General features: G+C 39.6%; 1 protein-coding gene across 1 annotated transcript; it reads right to left on the bottom strand.

Annotated features, from left to right (window-relative positions):
* Positions 1-463: 463 nt before the first annotated feature.
* LOC119251428 (adhesion G-protein coupled receptor F2) lies at positions 464-21,949 on the bottom strand. The gene is made up of 7 exons (XM_037518720.1): positions 21,878-21,949; positions 16,794-16,836; positions 15,937-16,088; positions 13,280-13,516; positions 11,010-12,371; positions 6,037-6,078; positions 464-622 (listed from the first exon to the last, which is right to left on the bottom strand). Exons 1-7 carry the CDS (start codon positions 21,947-21,949, stop codon positions 464-466), a joined length of 2,067 nt encoding a protein of 688 aa, XP_037374617.1.
* Between the last annotated feature and the right edge of the window lie 3,617 nt (positions 21,950-25,566).

The raw sequence follows: 25,566 nt of genomic DNA, 5'->3' as shown, positions 1-25,566 counted from the left end.
AGGTAATGTAATATAATATAATGGAGAAAAAGGAGACATGATTAAGAGGCTAAAGAAATCGAAGAACAGGGAATGAAAAAGCAAGGATTATAAGGAGGGGCAATGCCAACACTCAGGGTTATAGGGTGTCCACCCTACTCTCCCCCTCCCAATAATCCATCACTTCTCCGTGTAGATCTCCTGTAATAGCAGTCCATGCCAGGCAATGTGGATTGTATCAGATGTTGGCATGAAAAAAAACTCTCTACATCAACTCTTTTTTCCTTATTTTTTTTTAATTGAAGTACCATTGCATTATAACCTTATGTTTCAGGTGTGCGTATTAATCACCTTATCACTCTCCTCTAAAAACATTTAAGGCTGTTTTCATCTCTGTGGGTGTAGTTTCAGTAGTCCAAAAAAGAATGAAACAGCCCAAAAAGATACTTACTTGGCTCTTCTAGAAAATTCATATCACAAAGCGTTAAGGTGATAGTTTTAGCAACGCTCCATATGCCAGAGCTCCAACATTGCTGTTACCCTGCCAGACTTTTATATGCAAATATGACTGTGAAAACTGTACCTCTGATATCCTGGAGATCCATTTTGCAGAGGTGACTCGACCCTTTAAAGCTTCTCGTATCTGAAAAGGAGTTAACAAGTCACAGAAGGAGTTAAGAATTAAAAGATTCTAAGAAGCTGGCAGACAGAGAAAGACAAACACCATATGATTTTACTCATGGGTATAAAAAGAAACAAAATGAATGAACTCAACAAAACAAAAATAAACTTTTAGACCATAAGATCAAATTAGTGTTTGCCAGAAAGGAAGCGGAGAGGAATGAAATATTGGGTAAAAGGGCTCAATTGTACAGTGAAGGGTAAAGTGGACTTATTTTTTTAAAGATTTATTTTATTTATACAAGAACCGGGGTACAAGCCAGAGGCGCAAGAGGGTGAGAGGATTCACCAGAGACAGAGCGGGGAACAGAACAGGCAGACTGACTGAAATACACTGCTGAGGGGAGCAGCAGGCGAGACAGGAGAGGTCTGCTGCGCCATGTGGGTTGCTCTGCTGCCAGCGGGGATCAAACCAGCACTGCAGAGGCTGCGTACAGCTTCACAGCGCTGCGCTCAACTGCCTGCGCCACCAGGGAGGCCCTAAAGTGGACTTTTAATGGTGAACTTAATGTAGTCTATACACTTGTTGGTTTACAATTACACACACCTGAAATATAAGGTTATAATGCAATGGTACTTCAATTAAAAAAAAATTAAGGGGGGCCTCCCCGGTGGCGCAGCAGTTGAGCGCTGGGCTGCAAAGCTGCCCGCAGCCTCTGCAGCGCTGGTTCGATCCCCGGCTGCTCCCCGGCCACCGGAGGAGGGTCCCACATGGTGTGCAGACCTCTCCTGCCGCCCGCTGCTCCCATCAGCAGTGTACTTCGGTCCTTCTGCCTGCTCTGCTCCCCTCTCTGGCTCTGGTGAATTCTCTCACCCTCCCGTGCTTCTGACTGTACCCAGTGCTTGTATAAATAAATAAATAAATCTTTAAAAAAAAATTAAGGAAAAAAAAGTTGATACATGTGCATGGGCTTGACAAATATTATGGCAAAGGATTGCGTTACTACTCAAGACCTGCTACTGAGATCTGAAGGTGTCAGTAACTTGGAGGTGCCATCTAGAAAAATGTGAGAGGGGGAAAGATAGGAAAGGTGGAGTTAGCATCAGAGAATCATATACAGGGGGCATAAACATGAACTGAATGACTTAGAAATAATTTGCCACCACTTTGAGGAATCCTGGGCATAGTATGTTTTTGGACACTTAAATAGCACTTGAATGGTTGAAATTCCTACAATTTGTCAGTTACTCAAATCTCCTTTTCAAGAGGGCCATACCACCACTAAAAAAGAAAAAGAAAAAAGAAAGAATCCCACACAACAAAGCAAAGGCCTGGGGAACCAAGAAAATAAGCACAATAAATAATAATATTATGTTTAGTAACTACAAACTGCTTTTCACCTGCCATCTCACTTTATTCAAAAAGTAATCCTCTAAGATGGCTATTATTATCCCCACTTTATGACTGAGGAAATTAAGACTCCGAGATGAAGTAGCATGTAGAATCTGTCAACTACTAAGAAGAAGGGCTGGGATTTGAGTTCATATTCCTTGACTCCAGATTCTCCTGTCATTATCTCTACATCTCTCTTGCGTTCTCTTCTCATTTCTACTGCCCTCTTTCCTTCTGCCATACTTATTGTTATTCACCTTCCAAGTTAAAGTATGCCAGAGTGCTCCAGCTCAGAGAGACCTCACCCCTCAATGGAAGTGCAGTATTCTTTGTCACACTAGGCTCCAAAGACAAAGGAGCAGTCCCTGGCACTGGGGTCTACACACTCATGGTCCACTGGGACATGTGAAGCCATATTGGAACATCTATTTAAGCTTTTTTCTTATCTTTTTTTGGCTCTATGAATCATAGGCACAAATTACTTTGTAAAGTAATAGCAAACACATCTGGGGATACATGCTCACTGTTCTTTATTGACCCTAAAAGTTTTAAGACTACTGACACATACAACTGTTTGTCAATCATGCACAGTTTCCCAACATCAATGAGTATCTTCTTTGTATATTGTAATTTTAATTGTAAGAGGTTTTGATGCTTCTAGAAGAGTATATGTCTCAGAGTTGTTTGCACATCTCACAACTCCTAATAATGGCACACAAATAAATAATAATGTTGCTGCTACTGCTTTGGCCACAAGTGTTGGTTGTGGTATTAGATTAACAGAATGCGTAGACTTGTTTATTACCTTACATGTCTTCTGTGTGTTTTCGAATAGGAAAACTGGATTTTTTTCCTTAAGCTAGAAGAGAACTCAAAGAAGCACTATTGTATTTGCTTTCCACTAGAAGGATCTGGAGTTCAGGAGAGTTAAGGAACTCCCAAAAGCACACAGCTAGTACAAGGAAATATCGAGACTAATACTTTCACATCTGAATAATTTTTATTAGGTTGATATGGTAGCTTCATAAAAAAATGAAAAAAACATAGTTTGAAGTCTGGGAGTGTGATGCCTCCATTTCCTTCTTTTTTTTTCAGTAGAGCTTTGGCTATTCGGGGTTTTTGGTGATTCCATATGAATTTCATCAATAATTGTTCTATTTCTTTGAAGAATGACATTGAAATTTTGATTGGAATAGCATTGAATCTGTATATTGCTTTTGGTAGGATGGCCATTTTAATAATGTTTATTCTTCCAATCCATGAGCAGGGGATGTCTTTCCATTTCTTTGTGTCTTCTTCTATTTCTTTTAACAGTGTTTTATAGTTTTCTTTGTATAGGTCCTTTACCTCTTTTGTTAGATTTATTCCCAAATATTTGATTTTTTTTGTTTCGATAATAAAAGGGATGGTTTTTTTGATTTCTTCTTCTTCAGATTTGTTGTTTGTGTATAGGAAGGCTACTGACTTTTGCGTGTTGATTTTGTATCCTGCCACTTTACTGAATTGATTAATGAGTTGAATTAGTTTTTCTGTGGAGTTTTTGGGGTTCTCTATGTATATTATCATATCATCTGCAAATAGTGATAGTTTGACTTCTTCTTTTCCTATTTGGATTCCTTGGATGTCTTTCTCTTGTCTTATTGCTCTGGCTAGGACTTCCAGTATTATATTCAAAACTGCATGGTATTGGAACAAGAACAGACATACAGACCAATGGAATCGAATAGAAAATCCAGAAATAAACCCACAGATTTATGGTCAACTAATCTTTGACAAAGGAGCAAAGACTATGCATTGGAGCAAAGAAAGTTTGTTCAATAAATGGTGCTGGGAAAACTGGGTCGCTACATGCAAAAGAATGAAGCTTGACCACTACCTCACACCATACACAAAAATCAACTCAAAATGGATTAAAGAACTAGACATAAGACCTGAAACCATAAAATACATAGAAGGAAATATAGGCGAAACACTACGGGATTTGCACATCAAAGACATCTTTACAGACACATCACCCAAAGCAGTGATAGTGAAGGCAAAGATCAACAGCTGGGACTACATCAAATTAAAGAGCTTCTGCACAGCAAAAGAGACAATAACAAAAACAAAGAGAAACCCCACCAACTGGGAGAACATTTTTGCACCCAACACTAATGATAAAGGACTGATCACAAAAATCTGCAAAGAGCTGATGAGACTCAACAACAACAAAGAAAATAATCCAGTCAAAAAATGGGCAGAAGAGCTAAAAAGAAACTTCTCTGAAGAGGAAATGCAAATGGCCAACAGGCATATGAAAAAATGTTCAACATCACTTGTCATCAGGGAAATGCAAATCAAAACTACCATGAGATACCATCTTACACCAGTGAGAATGGCACATATTAAAAAAACTAGCAACAACAAATGTTGGCGAGGGTGTGGAGAAAAAGGAACTCTCCTGCACTGTTGGTGGGAGTGCAAACTGGTCCAACCACTGTGGAGAGCTGTGTGGAGATTTCTGGACCTACTAAACATAGAGCTTCCATATGATCCAGCAATTCCACTCCTAGGTATTTACCCAAAGGACACAGAAACATCAATTCCAAAGAACACCTGCACCCCTATGTTTATAGCAGCACTATTTACAATAGCTAAGCTTTGGAAACAACCCAAATGCCCAAAAATAGATGACTGGATCAAGAAGATGTGGTACATATATACCATGGAATATTACTCAGCATTCAAAAAAGATAAACACATGCAATTTGCAGCAACATGGATGGCGCTGGAAGGGATCATGCTCAGTGAAATAAGCCAAAAGAAAAAGAAAAATACCGGATGGTCTCACTCATAGCAGGAATCTAGAAAACTTAAATAAGGGACCATGAAAATGAATATAAGAAAGTGAAAATCAAAATCAACAAAAAACTATGAACCAGAGACACTTTTTGGGGGGTGGGGGCGGGAGGGAAGGATTGGGGTCAGAATGGGGCATTTGCAATTGTATGGGGGAATATAAAAATAAAATTTATTATAAAAAATAAAAAATAAATGAAAAAAACATTGTGAGATGCCTCTTTTTACAAACCTTGGGTATTAATTTAAGAGTTGAATAGTATTGATAGTGGAATGAATGAATGAATATTGAAGTAAAGGTGTTTGCATCTACATTTAAGAAGACTTTGCTTTGCTCACTCCAAGAGGCTGTGTAGTACAATGGGAAGAGGGTAATCATAAAAATTGAATAAATATTTGATATTTTGTTCATTTGTTTAATTTTCATTTGTTTCCACCAACCACTGCCTATACACACTCATTTATATTTAGAGAATTCTTTCTTGAGTCCACTACTCTGAAAGTAAAGGCCAAGAATAGTCTCCCAACTTCCCTGAGCTCAATCAAACATGACAATGCAAAGAAAAAGGTGCCAGCAGGCCCGAGTGGGCTAGGTGAAGGTGATCCCTAAGAAAGCAGCAGCAGCAACTGTGGCTTATCATCCACTGTCTGAGATTGGCCTTGAGAACTGTGCTGTTTACAGCAAGGGGGAGGGGTAATGGTGTCTCATGGGGAGCAGTTCTGTGTTGTGAATGGGGAAGTATTGCTGGTGTGTAGCCTCCACATCTCCAAGTCAAAGAAAGACCTTCCCAAAGATAGATTGTGATCGCTTCTTGGCCTTTTGGCTAAGACCAAAGATAGATTGTGAGATTTAAGAAATCCCTTTCTGCTAGTTAAAGTAAGTTTCCATTGAGATCTCAGGCAAACTACTTGATCACACTGAGTCTGTTTCCTCATCTGTAAAACTAAAAATGTAGGAATACCCAAAATTGCCTTAATTCTTAAATTGTATATTTCTATATATTGTGTCACTGTATAGTGTATTTACAATGCTTAGCCCTGAAAGAGTTTGAAAGGTGGTAGATATTGCTTGCACTGTAAAGAGCAGAGATGTGTCTGCATAAATGACTGAGGTGAAAAGCTCTCAACAAGTTTCCCTTACCAGTGAGCATTTCAGGGCCAAATACTGATAATACAGGAAAAGCAACAAGAAGAATTTACAGTACCTTTGGATCCAGAATTGTTCCAAACACCAAGATAAAGAAGCCCTAAAAAAAGACAGATGAGGTAAGAAAATTCATTTACAAAATAACAGTTACAATAATAACGATGACTACCAGCATTCCTTATCAGTTCCTATTCTGGAACTGATAAAAATAATAAAAAGTGGGCCTCCCCGGTGGCGCAGCGGTTGAGCGCTGGGTTGCGAAGCTGCCTGCAGCCTCTGCAGCGCCAATTCGATCCCCGGCTGCTCCCCAGCCACTGGAGGAGGGTCCCACATGGCGCGCAGACCTCTCCTGGCGCCCGCTGCTCCCCTCAGCAGTGTACTTCGGTCCTTCTGCCTGCTCTGCTCCCCGCTCTGGCTCTGGTGAATTCTCTCACCCTCCCGCGCTTCTGACTGTACCCAGTGCTTGTATGTATAAATAAATAAATAAATCTTTAAAAAAAATAATAATAATAAAAAGAAAAATGAAATGAAACAATAATATGAAGACAATTGTAGTAAATATTTGACTCTTATCTTAGGCTCACAACACCTAGGTTTATCCATTCAATAAGTACTGATTGAGAATCTTCCATATGTCTACCACTGTTCCGAGTACTTGGGATACCTCAGCAAACCAAACAGACCAAGATCCCTGACCTATATTGTAGGCATTTTTTTTTTTTAATTTGAGCAAAAGAAACATGCTTTGCATTAATCAGGAGCTGGTTATCTCACCAGAATATACTGGTTCATGAAAGAATCAGAGGAGAAAAGATGTCAGCCAAGACCTGAGTAAACCATACCCTCAAGAGAAATTTTGTCTAATGAAATCATCCTCTATCACCTTTTTGTAAGTTGAATCTTTGAGATCCCTTTTCCTTATCTGAGGTGGTTTCTTTTCTTCTTTTGGGGTGGTTTTGTGCTGATGTGTATTGTAAAAAAAAAAAAAGGGCAAAAACTCAAATGGATGATATAGTGGAGTTATCTCCTTTTAATTTTAATGGGGTCTTTGTATGGATACGAGATATGTGAGTTACTCAATCTGCTAACATCTTTTTTGGCACAACTGTTTCTGAGCACTTATTCTGTGTTTAAAATCTTAATCTTTTATGTCTTTATTTTTCTGAGGATTCATGAACTTGAATTTTCTTTGCAAGTTTCATAATGGCCCCTGGTTGTGAATGGCAGATGGATATCCAGAGTGTTAATGGAAGCTGAGCATAGCTACTTTTCTTTTGCCATTATTGATTGTTCAGGAACTGCAAGGCTGTTGTCCACTGCCTAACACGTCCTCTCACTCTTTCATGGAACATTGTATTCTGGTGAGATAAGCACCGGCCTGTTAAAGCACATGAGTTGAATACAAATGGCACCGTAAAGATATTACCATCAGATGATCCTCAGCAGGCCCAATACCAAACCCCTTCCATGATTTGTAGAAATTCAGTTGAAATGAGGAGTTCTTCACAGGTATCAGTACAGAATCATGCAGTCCATCCATTTCCCGAAAACCACTAAAATACACATCTCCCTTCAGCCAGTCCAGCAAGTGTTCCAAAGTTTTGGGATCTATCTATCTATCTATCTATCTATCCATCCGATTGCTTTTTTGTGTGAAGCCCTTAGTCTACAAGATAACTTATGAATTCTGTCATTGTGTCTGCTAGAAAATGTCATTAACAGCCTAGTCTTTTCAATTACAAAGTATCATTTGCATAAAGATGTTCAGGACAAGCATCAGTCTGGGACATCCCAGTCTAGTTTTGTTACTAGAGGTACATTGTAAATCAGAATCACCATGAATTTCACCCAGCAATTAACTTTTCTAAAGATCTAGAAACCACAATTCTAGCCTATTTTATCCAGAATTGTATGTTCTGTTAGCTAAAGGATAAAAAGGAATTTCTTTCCTGTAAGAGCTTCCATTTCTTGAGTTTGGACTACTTATATTCATATCTATAACATTTAACACAATTCTTGGTACAAAATAAGCACTCGAAAAATGTGGTGTCTCTGTGTATTTGTGTGTGTACATGGTTGTATGTGTTTGTGAAACATATATATATATATAACAGGGAAATGTTCTACCAGATAATTTTTCTCTGGGCCATACCATTTTGGGAAAAGATACACAAACTATCATTCAAAAGATATGGATAAAATATTAGACATGTTTCATATCTGATTAAAAAGAATTCACTGTTTATACCTTCTTTGCATTTCTTTTAATTGATAAAGTACAATTTGAGCAGATAAATCTCAAGGTATTTTCCCAGGTCTTAAGGTATCAATATATGCTTCACTGATAAAGACTGAATATTTGCTACCCTCCAAATTGGTATGTTAAACCCTAGAACTCACTGTGATGATCTTGGAATTGCACCTTTAGGAAGTGATTAGATCATGTAGGCACAGTGTCCATGAATGAGATTAGATCCCTAATAAAAAAGAACCACAAGATCTCCCTTGCCCCTTCCACCAATAAAGTTATGGCGAACTGGCTGTCTGTCTTTGAACCAGGAAGCAGGCTCTCACCAGACAAGGCATCCGCCAACATCTTGCTTGGAATTCCCAGCCTCTAAAACTGTGAGAAGTAAATTTCTGTTGTTTATAAGCCATCCAGTCTGGATTTTTGTTACAGCAACCCAAATGGACAAAGACAGTGCGTTTTCTCCCACCAAACCAACTACAAGCCGTGCCCAAACCTCACCCAGCCCACAGTTACTCCCAGTGAATACAAGAGAGGACACTGACTAGAAGTTCCTCTAGAAGTTATATATTGAAAGGTGAGTATTCAAGACAGCAACTGACTGTATGTAAGATTCCCTACTAAAGTTCCTTCCATGGGCGAGGACCAAGAAGTCTTTTTAAAAGCCAACTCTGGACCTTCTGTTAGTTTAGGAGTCTCTCATCACCCCCTGCTCGCTGTCAGCTTCAGCTGCACCTCATCTCAGCCCACCCTCAGGCTCAATTTGTCCTGCTTCTCAGGTGCTTGTGTCTCCACCTGAGCAGATGCATGGCTCTCCTTTCTCTCCTCCTGCACTGGGCTTCCTAAATTCATATACAGGTAAATAGCAATATCCAATTCTCCTAATTTGCCTACCATGGCTGATTTAAATCTAGCAACAATGACATCAGCAAACATGGAGATAGGAAGAGATGGGCACATCAGTACACAGAGTTTCATCATACACAGGTACCAATACAATACATGCAAATGACTCAAGAGCTTTGCAAAAAGTAGACAGTTAGGATGTGATATGTTTTAAGTCTATATGACATTTCTGTTCATCTAGTTTATTTAATTCAAGTCTATATAATTTAACCTTTAATCACATCTGTGTTGACAGCCAACTCACAAAATTCCTGAAAATATAACAGTCGATTCTTACAAGGCAGTACAAGGTAGCTTCAGCACGGTATGGCCTAACGGCTGGTACGGGCTCTGCCTTCACCCAAATGCTGCCCTCAGCTTCTCACTGTCCCATCAGCTTGGCATTGAGATGGGCCCTACCGTCCTCCCTGCCAGGAGGCAAGGCAGAAACTGAATTGATATTACACGTTGATCCTATTTTGACAGGAAAAGGAGCTTATGGTACCAAAATACAAGTACTCAGAGCCTTGTCTGGAACAAATAGCTGAGTTGGCCCCAAGGGAGACAAGGAAAAGAAAACACCAGGGTGAGAGACATGAACAGCTAAGGGTTCATGACAGCAATGGGATAAGCTCAACAGAAATGGAGGAATACTAGATTGATCCCAGTCCCATCAAGCCTGCTGCATGAGTGTGAAGAGGACAGTTGATAATTTCTAAAAGCTATTCAAAAAAGTTACTGTAAAATTAATGTTTTTATGGAAGAGCAAAAAAAAAAAAAAGATTTACAAGGTGAGGCATCTCTATATTGTTAACATTGTTCTCCAAGGCATCAAAATGTCTCTTGTAAATGAAATTACTTATATTTAAAGCTTGAGAGGAAAATGAGAAATATTTGATTTAAAATCTCTTATTTACTAGGTAAAACATTTATTTGAAAATAAACATACATTCAAATTAAAAAGCTAGTATTTTAAAGGTTCTTAGGAAACTAAAGACTTTCAGTCAGTTGCAATCTACATATTTAGCATTAATATAATAAACTTCAGTTCCTTGGTATACTGTGATGGAAAATTTCTTTTTAATTTAATCCAGAAGGTAATTATTGAATATGGATCACTAAGCAATCATTAAAGAGACATTTTTATAAATGTCACCTGGTAAAATACTAGTGTTTACTTTTAAGTGAAAAATAAGTTGTGTCATATACATTGTTTTTAGCCTCCATTGTATGTGAAAATATATGCATATATAAGCATAGCCAAGTTGAAAAAGATACGTGTGAAACTGTGTGGCTTACATCATTAAAAGTAAAATGGTTTCCAGAGGTAACTAAAAATTCTAAATGGAAGAAAATAGGAGAAATGTGCACATTTCTACATATATAACAAGGTATGTACAGATGTTGATTATGATATATACCTGAAAACTATATTGTTAAAAAAAAGTTACTTCAATAAAAAGTTAAAAGCAAATAAAAATTCATATTTTAATACCTTCAGATACATACCTAGGTTTGGCAGGAGATAATATTGCTTAAAAATCTCAATTTCTAAACAGTAACAATGCAGCTTATTGTTATACTATTTATGATCTTTAAGTCATTTAATACTTGGCACATTCCCTTTACTGTTTCATTTTTCCAAACACTCTTTTAAGTGAGCAAAATAAGGTTTAGAAAAGTTAAGCAAATATCCCAAGAAAATGTTACACATCATTGTTTGCAATTATAGGATTTGAGTCTAGACTTTCTGGAATGAAAGTTTATTTCCTCACTCAATAGGCTACTCCAAAACCATTTTTTTTTTTTTATAGAAATATGAAGCCACAAGCTCCTGATAACAAAACTTCTTCCTATGTCCTTTCACTTTAGACTTGGTCAGAAGCATTTAGACTTACCTGGAATGCGTTGAGCAAGGAGAAGATAATGTGGAAGACCAGGGAACTATTGTCGATGACTATGGCTATTCCAAATCCCCAGGTCAGCCCCAGCAGTGGGGTGAGGATGGCGATATTTTTACTGATTCTCACAATGGCTCTCACTTCCTGAAACATGGAGCTGCCAATGGCGGCTCGTTGGGTCTTGACAATCACCAGTGTAACTGTGATCAGGTTTACAACCACGATGGCCAGAGCTGGAACCACAAAGGCCAGGAGGGCCTTGGTCATGTCCCAATTCAGCCAACAAACTTCAGGGCGTAGATATCCTTTACCAGGCTCAGTGACAGCCACCGTGATAACAGCAATGACCAAAGGACACCCGTAGCCCACTGAAAAGAGACATGCCACCAAGACTGACTTGGGCAGCGTATGGAAAACAATCAGGATCCCGTAGAGGATAAGGAGTGCCTTGGCAAGCATCCAGAAAAACACAGAAAGGTAAAAGAAATGAACAAAAAATGTCGCCGCCACACATGCATTGTGATTTGTCACTGGGCCACTAAGAAAGGAAGCCACAATGAACCACACATCAGCCATCAGCAAGGTGGCCGCCACATTAGCGATACACAGGTGGCGTAAATATGAGATCTCTGTCTTTGTCACTTGGGTCCAAACCAAGGCCTCAATGGACAAGCAAAGGATCAAGCTACAAATAGAAATACCCAGGCCTATGTACGTGATATAAGTCAGGACTGGGCTTTCCAAGACATGGGGTGACATAAGGATTGAGAAGGAGGTAAAGAATTTGCTTGGCCTACATTTGCACACAGCATGCTGGGAGTCTTCTCGAATCATTTTACAGGCCTGCTGGTCCCATCTGCTCTCTAAGGAGTGCCAGCCAACACACTGTGTCCTCCTCTCCTCTGACTTGCTGATCTTTTCAAAAATCAGTGAGATTCTCTGCAGCTCTTTGGGCAAAATGACAGACAGGACAAGCCCATTCACGGTGACATTTTCAAAAAGACTGGCTTCTAAGATGGCCCCCAGAGTTGGAAATGCAATAGTGATGACCTGAGAAGGGGAAGGCAACCTCCGAAGTTCATCTTTGCTGATCAGCACCTTCCCAGTGACTTCATTGTTGGTGTCATTCACTCTCATTGAAAAAGTAAAATTCTTTTCATTGATATCTCTGGATACAGTAGTGCCCATCGTATGAATGAAGACATCCGATATGTCAATGGGGTGTTTATTTATAAATAGATTTCTTGCAAAGGAATTGACAGAGTGCAGCAGGACACAGCTGCTGTTTCGGTCAGGAATGTAAGTCCAGTTTGAGATGCTTTTGCTGTTAAGAATGTGGTTGGCCATGATGCTGTAACTCTGCCAATGAAGAACTGTATTAGTAGGGGGTCAGTCTGTATTTGCCAGGACATTCAATGTTCACTTTTATAAAATGCGTTCCCCCCAGCCAGCATCAAAGCATCCTCGGGAACTTCTTAGAGATACAGAATCTCAGGCCCCACCAAGACCTAGCCAAACAGATTCAGCAACTTAATAAGATCCCCATGTGACTCACATACCACTGCAGTTGGAGTTGGAAGACAGAGTTACAAGGAAACTCCCCTCCTCTTATTTATACAATGCAGTGAGCAGCCTTCACTGTGCTCATTTCCATCATCAGTTCCACCTCTCACCTGGGCAAAGCTAGGTGCTTCTCCTGGTTAGAGAACCCATTCTATAATTACCATCAATTAAATCCCCACTGTAGGCAGGATCGCACTAAGTTGGAAATTAAGCCCAAAAGAGGAAGCTACTCTTTATTATCATGTGCTTTGAAGATCAAAAACAAAAGAACTGGATCCAGTCTCATTTCACATTTGTGCAACAGACATGGATGACTTTTCTTTGCATTCGGTTATTTTTCATTTTTAGCAACTTATTCTGACTCACAAATAAAAATAAGAACAGCCTTTCTCTCTGCAAGTTATAGAATGTTTCCTAGAGGTTTTCAGTAGCTAAACTATACATTGGAAAAGCATACTCCAACGTCTAATCCAGCACTAAGTAAGTGCTCCCACTAAGTGTTGATTGAACATCTTCCTTTGTTCCATTCATTTATTCACTTTTTTCTGCAATGAAGATTTACTTAATACTAGTTATTCTAGGAATTGATGATAGGGCGGTGAAAGACAGAGACCCCAGCCCCCATAGACTACCTCAGAATGCTGAATTAATCTGCATTCTTTTCCTGCCAAAATGATGCTCTATCGAACATCCGAAGCACTCACCTGCATCTTGGCCTCATCTACACCTGTTGTAAGTGCTGTGGATATGTTGTGTAAGAGCTGCACAATGACAGCGATATTTCCTGGGATCCGGGGAGACTTCAGAATGTTCCTAATTACACAAGACAAATCCTTGGGACACTTCCGCATCAACATATCTGTGATGGTCTCAGACCTTACATTATATTCATGGAATGACGTATTTCCTCCAAATGGTTGACCCATATATATTTCTGTTGCCTATGAAGTGACAAATGAACATTTTTATCATGTTACTATTGTTTTAAAGGTAAAAGTAAACCTACTAAAATGTAATAATGGCCTGATAATACCATTGTCTATTGCATAATATATTTTCTATTTTACATTTTCAGAGTCACATCTGCAGCTAGATAACTTGACCAATACCGAGGTGGGTGTAAAGCCCCCAGCTTGCCAGCTGCCTACTCCTTCACACTGCCCCTCAAATAGCAGCTGTTATATTTAGCACACCACCTCAGACCCCTTCTGGGTGTATATATTGTATAAACTTCCTTTGCATGTCGGTAACATTTTTGTACCACTCAAACTTATTTTTCCTATTCCCTAGGGGCAAAGCATGAGCTATGAACATATTTTTAAAAATAGAAATTTCAAACTAGCTTTGGATGAATCAGCTGGAATATCAAGCTAGAAAAATAACTGAAAAGAATGACAGACAGTGTATCCCACAGATTCAGGTTCTGAGTTTCACACTCCAGAGCAGGGATGGTAAAGTACAGCTCCAGGTTGCCTGTCTGTTTTTTGTAAATTAAGGTTTTTGGGGACTCAGCGAGCCATTCACTTAATATCACCTATGGCTTTTTAATGCTGCAACAGCAGAGTTAACTAGTCATGCCGGGGACCACACAAGCCACAAAGCCTAAAATATTTACACAAAGGTCCTTTACAGAAAAAAAATTGCTCAAATTGCTTTACTAGCCCCCTTTTGGCCCTCGGGATCCAGCTGCCCCTTCACTATGTATCTAAAGGATATGCCTCTTTAGAACCCATGTCCCTGCCAGCTGAACGCTTTCAATTAATATTTACAGAAACTCAGATTCCCCTGTAGCATGATTTCCAGACCACCTTCAGGGCCTGGAGGGGCCATTTCCTTAGTCTGCACTTCCATGGACACACCAAACCACCAGTGTGCTCACGCCCAGGCCTGAGAAGTGGCAAATGCACACAAGTTTGCAAACCTACATGTTGTTAGCCTTAGCTTTCCACTGCCTTAGAGGTGCAGGCTGGAATCTTGGATAGAAGGCAGACAGATACTTTATTTAGCAGTCTGCAAGCTTGATTTAAGCATTAAGTATTAAGTATTAAGACAGATGGTCTTAAGTATTAAGACAGATGTAGGTGGGTCTCTGAAATTTTTGTTGAAGTCACATTACAAGATAACCTTAAATTTCAGCTGTGCATCATTAAAAATCAGACAGAGAAAGACAACTAAATACCATGTGGCTTCATTCATGTGGTATATAAAGAAACAAAACAAAGAAATGAACTAAATATAACAAAAATAAAAGTTCAGTCTGAATCTTTGCTTAGGTTGTTCAAATGAGGGGTGAGTCTGGTGACAGACCCCCAGATAGGCAGGCTTTTGAATTTTACCCAGGGACTTCAGGAATGGCACCCACTGAGCTCCGTTGAACCGTGCTCCAAACAGGGAAAGAGAAAGTTCTTAGGGAAAAAGAAATACTAACAAGGGCTTCCCTGGTGGTGCAAAGGGTTAAGACGCAACCTATGAAGCTGTCCACAGCCACTGCAGTGCTGGTTTGATCCCTGGCCAGGGAGCTACCCACATGGTGCAGCACGTCTCTCCTGTCTCCCAACTGCTCCCCTCAGCAGTGTATTTCAGTCAGTCTGCCTGTTCTGCTCCCTACTTTGTCTCTGGTGAATCCTCTCACCCCTCAATGCCTCAGTTCTTGTATGCATAAATAAATAAATCTTTATTAAAAAGAAATACTAACACAGACTCAAGACAAAGTCAGGAGTCAAACTTCAGAAAGCTCCTAGTAGAAAAGGAGAAAAGGAAACAAAAGGAGAAGAAATAACATTTAACCTGATTTTATTTCGTAGAACTGGATTTTTTTTAATTACTTAAGTATGCATGGACTATGTTCATTTGTTTGATGATGAAGTGTTCCCCTTTAGGCCAACTGGCTTCTCATGCTTTCATGAGCACAGAATTCAGCCCTGGGACCTAGATAAAATACAAATTCTGATTCAGCAGTCTCGGGTGGAGCCCAAATTCCACCCATCTGCAAGTTCTTGGTGATTCCAAGCTGCTGGTCAGGGCAGGACATGTTGAGTAGCAAGACTTTGGGGTTCTTAAACAGTTAAAAGGAAAGATGGAGGGTGTTTGCTGCGATGATTCTAGACAGCGACCCAGCTTTTACCCAAAAGATGGGTTCCTGTGTTAAGAAAGAGTGTGGGGGGCAGGATCACAGACTTTCAGATGCCCAGAGTTAAGAACACCATTCTCATGGAGAGACAAGAGGGTAGGTGGTTGTTTATGTATTAATATACCAAACACAAATACATACAACCCTATCTCAGCTCTTCCCCTCTCTTGCTGAGATCAATAAGCATTGCTAATTGGGTTTCCACTTTGCATGTGAGAGAAAAGATATTACCTCAAAGATGTTGAATTCACTAAGAGTCCGGCAGGTCTCAGTAATCTTCTGCCATTTCTTTTGCCTGCATGAAAACCCCATGCTTCCCTGAGTTTCTGGAGGGCAAGTCTGACTGCAATGGGAATTGTCCAGACAGATACCATCACATACACCTGCAGAGGCAAAAAGACATTGGTGTGAATGGATGGTCTGGGCTCTGAGCTGCACAAGCCAATCACTAAGGTGTCACGGCAGGAAAGCACATAAATCCTGTGGGCATTCAGTGTCTTTTCGTGTAAAGTAGAGGGAGATTGAAAAAGATCCATGGTTGTCATATATTATATATTTCAGTGACAAACTCCTATTGCTTTCAACAAATCTTATCCTGACCTCTAATGCATAAAAAAGATACAAGGAGAACTGCCCAGTTGAAATGGGAGTAAAGAGCCCACAGTTCAGTGCCCTAGATGATGCTCAAGCCACAAAGGGACCCCCTGAAACACTTGCTCAGAAGCCTAGAGCTCCCAGAGGACAGTCTGAAGCCACCACACCTGATGTTCTTTCTCTGAGCATCTTCCCAGCTCCAGAACATTATAATGAACTGTCATCAACAACTTTGCACCGACCTGTGCCAGTTTGAGTTGGAGCAATCCAAAGGAGTTTTGGCAAAGAACTCTCAGACCAGATGGAGCAGAGGCTGCCGGGAGAAGAAGGAAACAGGGGTCGAAGGTACAGTTCAAAAGAGAAAAGTAGAAAGAATCCAAATGCAAGCCATCAAGGAGTGCAGTCAGCCAAGCCATAAGACAGGGGCTGAGCCCCCCTGTTATGATAGGTGAACAGCAAAGCTTCCTTTTGATTAGTAACTGCTGCTGACATACCTTGTGGCCTGACAGACACCTTCTCCTTGCTTCTGCTGGCAGCCTAGAGAAAGAAAATCAAAATTCACATCAAAATCGATTACCTATTTGCAAGCCCAAATTCTTTAATCATAAAGTAACGACCACATCTGAACCAGCTCTGAAGTCAGGGTGGTCACCCAGCGCTCAGACGAAGAACATGGACTGATGACCCATTTTGCCCTTCAGCCTGGACAGCACACTCACTGCTGCTGAGCAGGAGCCCTCCTTCCCTTGCAATCTGTATTCTATCCAGGAGATGCAGCCTGAGCAAAGGTGGGCTTACTGGGAAGTTAATGAAGAATCTCTTTGCTTTTATGGGCCCCTTCAAAGCCCCAGAATTCAGTTCAGCAATATCCTCACATCATTCTATGTTTTATTAAATTTTCCAAAGCAAAATAGTTTAACCACCATCTGTTCAGATCATTATTTTTTGCCATCCAAATTTTTTTTTTGCCATCCATTATTTTTTGCCATTTTTGCTGGGACTGGTTATGGATTTGGACAAGTAGAAGTTGAGTTGAGAATACATTTACTTTGGATTTAAATACATACCTCTGTAGTTTATAGTTGTTTACACATTACAACAAAGACACCAACAGAAAAGTAGCATTAAGTCTACAAGTATCTGCAATTAGTCACAGAACAAGAAAAGTGTCTTGGTACCTTGTAGCTCATATATGAAAGGAACATATGAGAGGTTTCCCCAATTTTGACAAGAAACCTACATAGTTACAGGGCATTATGAACAATGCATTGAGAAGCTGGAAGATACTTTCCCAAACTATAATAATAAGAAGAAGAACAACCTCAATCAGAAATGCTAAAGGAAAAACTGAATATACTTTCCCTTGGCTCTATAGAAAATGAATATTACAAAATTATCAACATACAAATATGCAGCCAGAAATGTAGGAATAAAATGTGCTGAAATTATGAAAATATTATTTTACTGAATAATGCTGATTATTGAATGCATTGCTCTTTAAGTTTTTTAATTTGAAATGGTTTTTCCTTCATTTTGTAATTGTAATTTTGTATTATTTTGCTTTAAGGGAGATGCCCCCATAATGAGAATTCCTGACTTTCCTGGGTAGAAGCCCCTCTCTAGTGCACCCATTCAGACCGGATCAGAAACTTCATTGAGAAGCAGTATCACATCATGTACTCTGCCTAGGTTCAAATGGCAACAGCACCACTTGATATTTTGCAGAAGGTCATCATTCTGAGCCTCAGTTTCCTCATCCATAAAGTTGCGTAGGAATAGTAATGCTCTAATTGTATGATGTTTACCTCAGAGCTTTTTTTAGGGGAATAAATGAGATCATCCATGAAAGACACTTAGGGTAGGATCTGGAAGATTCTTTTTTTTTTTTTTTTTAAAGATTTATTTATTTATTTATACAAGCACTGGGTACAGTCAGAAGCACAGGAGGGTGAGAGAATTCACCAGAGCGGGGAACAGAACAGGCAGAGTGATGAAATACACTGCTGAGGGGGTCAGCGGGCACGGCCGGAGAGGTCTGTCGCGCCATGTGGGACCCTTGCTGGTGGCCGGGGATTGAACCGGCGCTGCAGAGCCTGCGGGCAGCTTCGCAAGCCAGCGCTCAACTGCTGCGCCACCAGGGGAGGCCCTCTGGAGAATTCTTTGTGCCACTGAAGATGTAGCTATCATTATTATTCTCTGAACATGAACATGAATTTATTAAAAGTTTATTACAAGAAAAAGTCAAGTTTGTCTCTTCTAAGAAATCTTTCCTGATCCAGGTATAAACGATACAGCTTTTCATCTCTGGATCCTGTTGGATTTATTTATCCATAACACCATACCACTTATTCAATGCTTGGCATATACTCGCCTGATCTGTTGTCTGGCAATCTAATCCTTTCTATATGCATATTAATTTCTCAATTGAGTTGTAATTTTCTTAAGAACATGAACTGGGGATTATGCTTCTTCATACCCCTACCCCAAGTAACTAGTTCAATGTATGACACAAATGTGAATATATATATATATATATATATAATGTATAATAACTATATATATAGAGAGAGAAAGTATGTTTGTATCTAGTGACATATGTGCATGGGAGAAAGCAGTACTGAATACAATGAGTTGTTCTTCTACCTGAATTGGCTAAATTTTATTTAAGCAGAGCACACTTTGAAAAGATGCCTCATACTTAGAAAAAAATTCCTAATTACAAAATATATTCATTTTGTAATTCTTAATTACAAAATTCTTAATTACAAAATGCATTCATTTATTATATTCATGAAAGAGAAAGAGAGGCAGAGAGCATGCCAAAGATAAAGATTGATTCTTCCTGTCTGTGCACCAGAAGTTTACTTTCCAGTGACTGGGGAAAGCCAAATTCCAATTACTTCAACTTGCATTCCAAGATCTAAGTCACTGGGAAAGATACTGGAAATTGAGTGATACGGCTGTGTAACTAACAACTGGGATTTATGTCCCTTTCTCCTTCACAATAATATTTCTCTTTATTATCAAGAAATAAGGTTGAAACTTTCATTTTCTCTACCAGGTGAGAACTTACACAGACTCTGAATTGAGAACTTGAGGCCTCTCCAAGGTAAAGAAGGTATCTTCACTGGGGTTTCATGGCATACAAAGCACTGATGCAAAATGACTTCTCATTTCACAATCATAAAATCAAGTCTTATTAAATACATAGAAGAGTTAAAGCTCTTCCACTGAACAAGAATGTTAAATGAGTATTTCTGAGTTTTTGGAAGATCTTATAGATCAACCTGCTCAATCCCCTTATTTACATGTAATGAAACTAGTCTTTGACAGATAAGGTGTGTCACTCAAGGCAAGGGAGCTCCTCTTAGCACTCATTGGGACAAGAATTCAACTTTCCTAACTCCTTTACCACTGCTCTTTCCACCAAGACAGCCTACATTCATCTAGAGAAGGCAGAGGAGGGTGCATGGGAGTTTCAGCTTCTCAAGATGCCCTATATCTGCCTTTATAAGGCATACACCAATATACCACAAAAAAGCACTTAAGTGACCAACCCTGGGGGATATTTGGGCCATTAAACAGACTAAAGTGATGTCATAGTATATAATTAATCAGTATGTGGACAGAAGGTCTTGTTATCCTGTTTACAAGGAATTCTGGAAACTACCTTCTTACATGAAAGATCTGATTCATTTTTTCCTAGTTAATTTGCCAAAGTACATCCATATATGACTCCTTCTGGGCATTTCATTTCCAGGGTGGCATCTGATAAGAGCCACTTTAGCTTCAGATGCCTACAATCCTCAACCTAACACCATGAAAAAGACACGTGCAAACCTGTAACCTGCTAAACCTGCGGAGTCGCCTGCATGAGTAAGCAGATCAGAGGGGCAGCACCAGAAGCACAGCAGCCAGCAACTTGTAAATTGAGAAGAAAAGGATGGATGTGCCTGGTCAGGTGATATCCAATAATCAAGAAAGCAAAGGCAAGCTCCCATGCTCTGCCTGTTCTCCGTACTCTATCTTGTGTGAAAATGTGGATGAGAACATGGAGGGTGGAATAATTCCAAGCTGTGGGATTGGGATACCTCCGTGACAAGTTCCTTCCATTGTGGTCTCTAAGCTCTCCCAGAAAGTAGACACCAGCTCAGTGTTGGGAATGAAGAGGAGTCATGGAGAAAATTCCCAGTCAGGAGAAAACTACTTAGAGAGTAAAGTAAATATTACTTGGAAAACCAGAGAAAGAATTTCCAAAGTCATTCTTTCCCAAGGATGCTCTTGTTAATGTGGAAAGAATTAAAATGGAAAGAATAAGAAACTGAGAATCTGAAGACAGTGGTTCTGAACTTGGCCCTATAGCTAAGTAAGTCTGTAGGCTCAAACAAATCACACGGTACACTGAGAGCCTTAGTTCCATATCTATGTCTTAAAGCTCCTTTCAGATCTTGGGGTCAAATGTAACACTCTTCCCAAGAAGCTCAAAATAGGGCCTTCCCCGTGGCGCAGCAGTTAAGCGCTGGGTTGCGAAGCTGCCCGCAGCCTCCGCAGTGCCGGTTCGATCCCCGGCCACCGGGCGAGGGTCCAACATGGTGTGCTGACCTCCCTTGCCGCCCACCGCTCCCCTCAGCAGTGTATTTCGTCAGTCTGCCTGTTCTGTTCCCCACTCTGCCTCTGGTGAATCCTCTCACCCTCCCGCACTTCTGACTGTACCCAGTGCTTGTATAAATAAATAAATAAATAAATATAAATCTTTTAAAATAAAAAAAGAAGCTCAAAATATTTTTAGTGTATTTTTAATAATTTTGTGTTCTCTCTCGTTCTCTCTCTTTCTCTCTCTTTCCCTTTCTGCCTATTTCTATCTCCTCTATCTCTCTTTCTAACTCTATTTCTCTATCTCCATGTCTTATTTTACCTTATTTTAAATAACAAACTAACATGAGCATTTACATGACTTTTAATGCTAAAAAGAAAAATATTCCAGAAAGAACCACAGGACTCATCACCCTTTAAAACTTACAAATAGTACATAAGCTCCACTCAAGTTAGATCTTGATAACTATCTGAGATGCCCATTGCTCCTTCCATCCCATCCATGGTATTCATTATCGAGTTTCTCACGTGAGATGCTATTGCCATTGGAGGTGGGACAATGCACCATTGTGCCAGATCATTCCTAGGTCCTGCCCACTAAATGCCATTAATATCTCCCAGTCATTGTGACAGCCCTCACCACCCCCACATTTTCAAATGCCCTAAGGAAATATCCCCACCCTGCTAAGAACAACTGAAAACTTTACCATCTAAGTAAAGGGAGAAAGAGTTTAACATCTTTAAACCATATGAGCTTCAATGCATCTCAGGAACTTATGGAGATGCTTGACCAGAAAATAATTTGCAGCTATTATCTAAAATGGGTTTGGGTTACCTGTCATTACAATTTCTTCTGGCTGGACCATACTACCATCATTTCCTCCTCGTTACACTCGAACTCAGATAACTGAGAATTAGTTAACTGATGGGTTTTACTTTCCCTTTGCTCTCCCCTCAAGTTCATCATCCCACCCCCTTTTCTTACCTGGCATAGTATCCTGCAGGATTCCGTGGGTAAAAGAAACACCAAGCAGTACAGCAAAAGCATATGAGTCATTGTCGCCACACAACTGCCTTGCTTGCTTCTATAAAAATAAATAAAAAAGCAAAATGTCTCCAACCTGAACCTTCCAAAGTTCCACCCATTGCAGAACCCAGTTAGACCCAGTATGAGACTGGGTTCTGCCTCAGTGCTCTTTTTTCAGGCTGCCCTGCTCCAGAGCTGGCATCCCTGTGCTCTCCCATTGACCTCACCAGCAGGCTACAGGTGTGAGCATGGGGAGGCACCAGCAATTGCCTCCAGACCTCCAGCCTCTGCTCTCGGTTGGCATGTGACTCCTACTGTGGCAATCCCTCCAAAGGAAGCTGCCTGCTGGGGTGTAATAAATAACAGGCTGTGATTGGAGAGTGGAAGTGATAGTTTACTCTCTGCATTACACAGGGCTGAGAAACACGTGGGAAGCTCTGATGGAAGGCAAGCTGGGGTTCCTGTATGCAAACTCAGTCTAGAAAGATCTTTTGGAGGAGTGGAGTAAGCTCTAGGCTGGATCAATTATCCTTTATGCCCATCTAAATGTGAAGCTGTATTTTGTAGGTAGCATTTTCTTGAAAATTGATCTTAAGCATGATCTATTATTGTTATTTCTACCAAAACTGAAGTCAAAGCTAAAATGATTTGTTGGCACCTAGGATGGTGCTGGGTATGGTGGGTACTCATACTCAGTAACAGAAGAGGGAAGCAGAGAGAGAGGAGAGGCGATCAGGAAGAAATGACATTTACATTAGGGTCTACGCTCTCTAGATGATTCACATAAAGTGAAATTTTCAATTTTATATTTTAATAATTTTAATATTTTTCATCCTAAGTGAGATCCTTTTTGAAAGATATTTGATATTTATTTATTTTTAAATGGAAGGATTCAGAAGACTCAAATGTCATCAACAAAGGTGTGGACTTTTGAAATATTGACATTTGCTAATTAATCATTTTTTCCAAGAAGAAATAGTCTTCATCCCAACCATGACATTATTGTCATAAAATCCATAGCAAACAATGCTATTATTTTAAAGATGAGACAAAATGACTTTTTTAAAATCATGTTTCCTCAAAAAAGGATGTGAAGAGAAGGGAACCATTCTACTGTTGGTAGAAATGTAAATTGGTGTGGGCATTATGAAAAGCAGCATGGAGGTTTTTCCAAGAATTAGAAATAGAAATTTCATAATATCCAGTTATTCCACTTCTGAGTTTACTCCAAAAAATCAAAAATACTAATTCAAAAAATATATGCACTCCCATGTTTACTGCAGCATTATTGACAATAAGCCAAGAATTGGAAATAACTTATATGCCCATAGGTTAATGAGTGGATAAAGAAGATGTGGTACATGTACACAGTGGAATACTACTCAGCTTAAAAAAAAAAATGGAATTATGCCATTTTCATTAACACAAAAGAAACTAGAGGGAATGATATTTAGTGAAGTAAGTCAGGCAGGGAAAGATAAATGCCATATGATTCCACCCACTTGTGGTATAGGGAAAACAAAGAGACGAACTAAATAAAACAAAAATTAAAATGATAAACCGTAAGAAGAATTAGTGGTTACCATAAAGAAAAGGGGGACGTTGGGTGGATAAACCAAGACAAAAGAGTCAAAGGTATGGTGAAGGATAAAATTGGAAATTTAGCAGTGAATTAACATAGTACATACACACGGTGATTCTTTATAATGCACACCTGAGTGTTAATAATATTATAATGCAATGTTACTTCAATTAAAAATCAAATTTTTTTTTAATTTTTTTTTTATAGAGGCATGTTCCATTTATTTATTTGTCTGCTTGTTTGTTTGTTTTTTTGTTTATACATGCACTGGGTACAGTCAGAAGCGCGGGAGGGTGAGAGAATTCACCAGAGCCAGAGCGGGGAGCAGAGCAGACAGAAGGACCAAAGTACACTGCTGAGGGGAGCAGCGGGAGGCAGGAGAGGTCTGCGCGCCATGTGGGACCCTCCTCCGGTGACGGGGGAGCAGCCGGGGATCGAACCGGCGCCACAAAGGTTGCGGGAAGCTTCGCAACCCAGCGCTCAACCGCTGCGCCACCGGGGAGGCCCCAAAAATCAAATTTGAATAAAATAAATAATGTTTCCTGCACTGAAATACTCAGTTGAAATTCTGCTGAAATCTAAAAATTATTTAAAATATTTTGCACTGCCTGCTTGGCTAATTGTTAATAGCTCTCTGAAGGCCTGTATTTCTTAAACAAAGGGATTACTTTGTTGCTCATCACTTTTAAGAGCATTTAGTAACAGATGCATACCCTATTTCAAGTAAATTGCAACCATTTTTTAATACTTTATTCCAGTCTAAATCATTCAGATGGATAAAAAACCCAGTCTGAAAATCATCAAAGTAACTTATCAGAATCATCACTAATACAGTTACTGCTTAGGTTAGAATCACCAAAATTAGAAAAAACACTGAAAAAATCATTGACATTATTGTTATAAAATCTGACTATGAATCACATTAACTTCATAAGAATTTATAAAATTCTTATACAGAATTTTCTCTTGACTAAAATAATAGAAAAGATTTAAGGAATGATACAAGACAACAAACTTTCACATAGTGACCATTACTCAGTTTAGATAACATATTTTTTAAGGGGAGGAGGAAAGGAATGATTTGATATGGTCAACAAATCAAGTGAAAACCATCTGTTTTCTTAAAATGCTTAGTGGGTTTATTGAAAAAATTCTTTAATATATTGTCATTTTGTTTAAAGTTTAAGTACTGTTGCATTTATAGGCCTCCCCTGGTGGTACAGGTGGTTGAGAGCCGCGCTGTGAAGCTGTCAGCAGCCTCTGCAGCACCGGTTTTATCCCAGCCGGCCAGCAAGGGTCCCACATGGCGTGGCAGACCTCTCCTATAGCACCCACTGCTCCCCTCAGCAGTGTATTTCGGTCCATCTGCCTGTTCTGTTCCCCGCTCTGTCTCTGGTGAATCCTCTCACCCTCCCATGAATCTGGCCTGTACCCCGGTTCTTGTATAAAATAAGTAAATAAATCTTTTTTTAAAAAAAGAAATAAATAAAATTTAAGTACTGTTGTATTTAACTTTCATGAAAATATTGTTGATTATTATTAAAAGTACGTTACTATGTAAGGCAAATGTGTTTTATTGAGAATAGTTTTCACCAGACTTTGCAGTATAGCCTTTTCTGATAGGTGTGATGATTTCCCGAGCCAGGCTTTTCTAACATTTCCCTTACTATCCAAACCTACCATCTCAAAGAAGAGCTGAGGATGACAACTCTGGAATGCTAGTTTTCCCCAAGTTTCAGCAACAGTGTGACTCTAATTTTAATTACTTTTTAAGCTAATTCTCAATTATTTTAAGGAACATTTCTCTCTCTCTGTTTAAAAAGATTTATTTATTTATGCATACAAGAACTGGGGTATAGGCCAGAGGTGCAGAGGGTGAGAGGATTCACCAGAGACAGAGTGGGGAGCAGAACAGGCAGACTGACTGAAATACACTGCTGAGGGGAGCAGCAGGCAAGACAGGAGAGGTCTGCTGCACCATGTGGGTAGCTCCCTGGCTGGGGATTGAACTCGTGCTACAGAGACTGTGGATAGCGTCACAGTGCTGTGCTTAAACCCTTGTACC

This window comes from Talpa occidentalis, unplaced genomic scaffold, assembly GCF_014898055.3.
Source record: "Talpa occidentalis isolate TD23 unplaced genomic scaffold, MPIMG_talOcc4v2.1 talOcc4.2, whole genome shotgun sequence".
Lineage (NCBI taxonomy): Eukaryota > Metazoa > Chordata > Mammalia > Eulipotyphla > Talpidae > Talpa > Talpa occidentalis.
The sequence above is the reverse complement of the archived record's forward strand: the minus strand, read 5'-3'. Positions and strand labels throughout refer to the sequence as shown.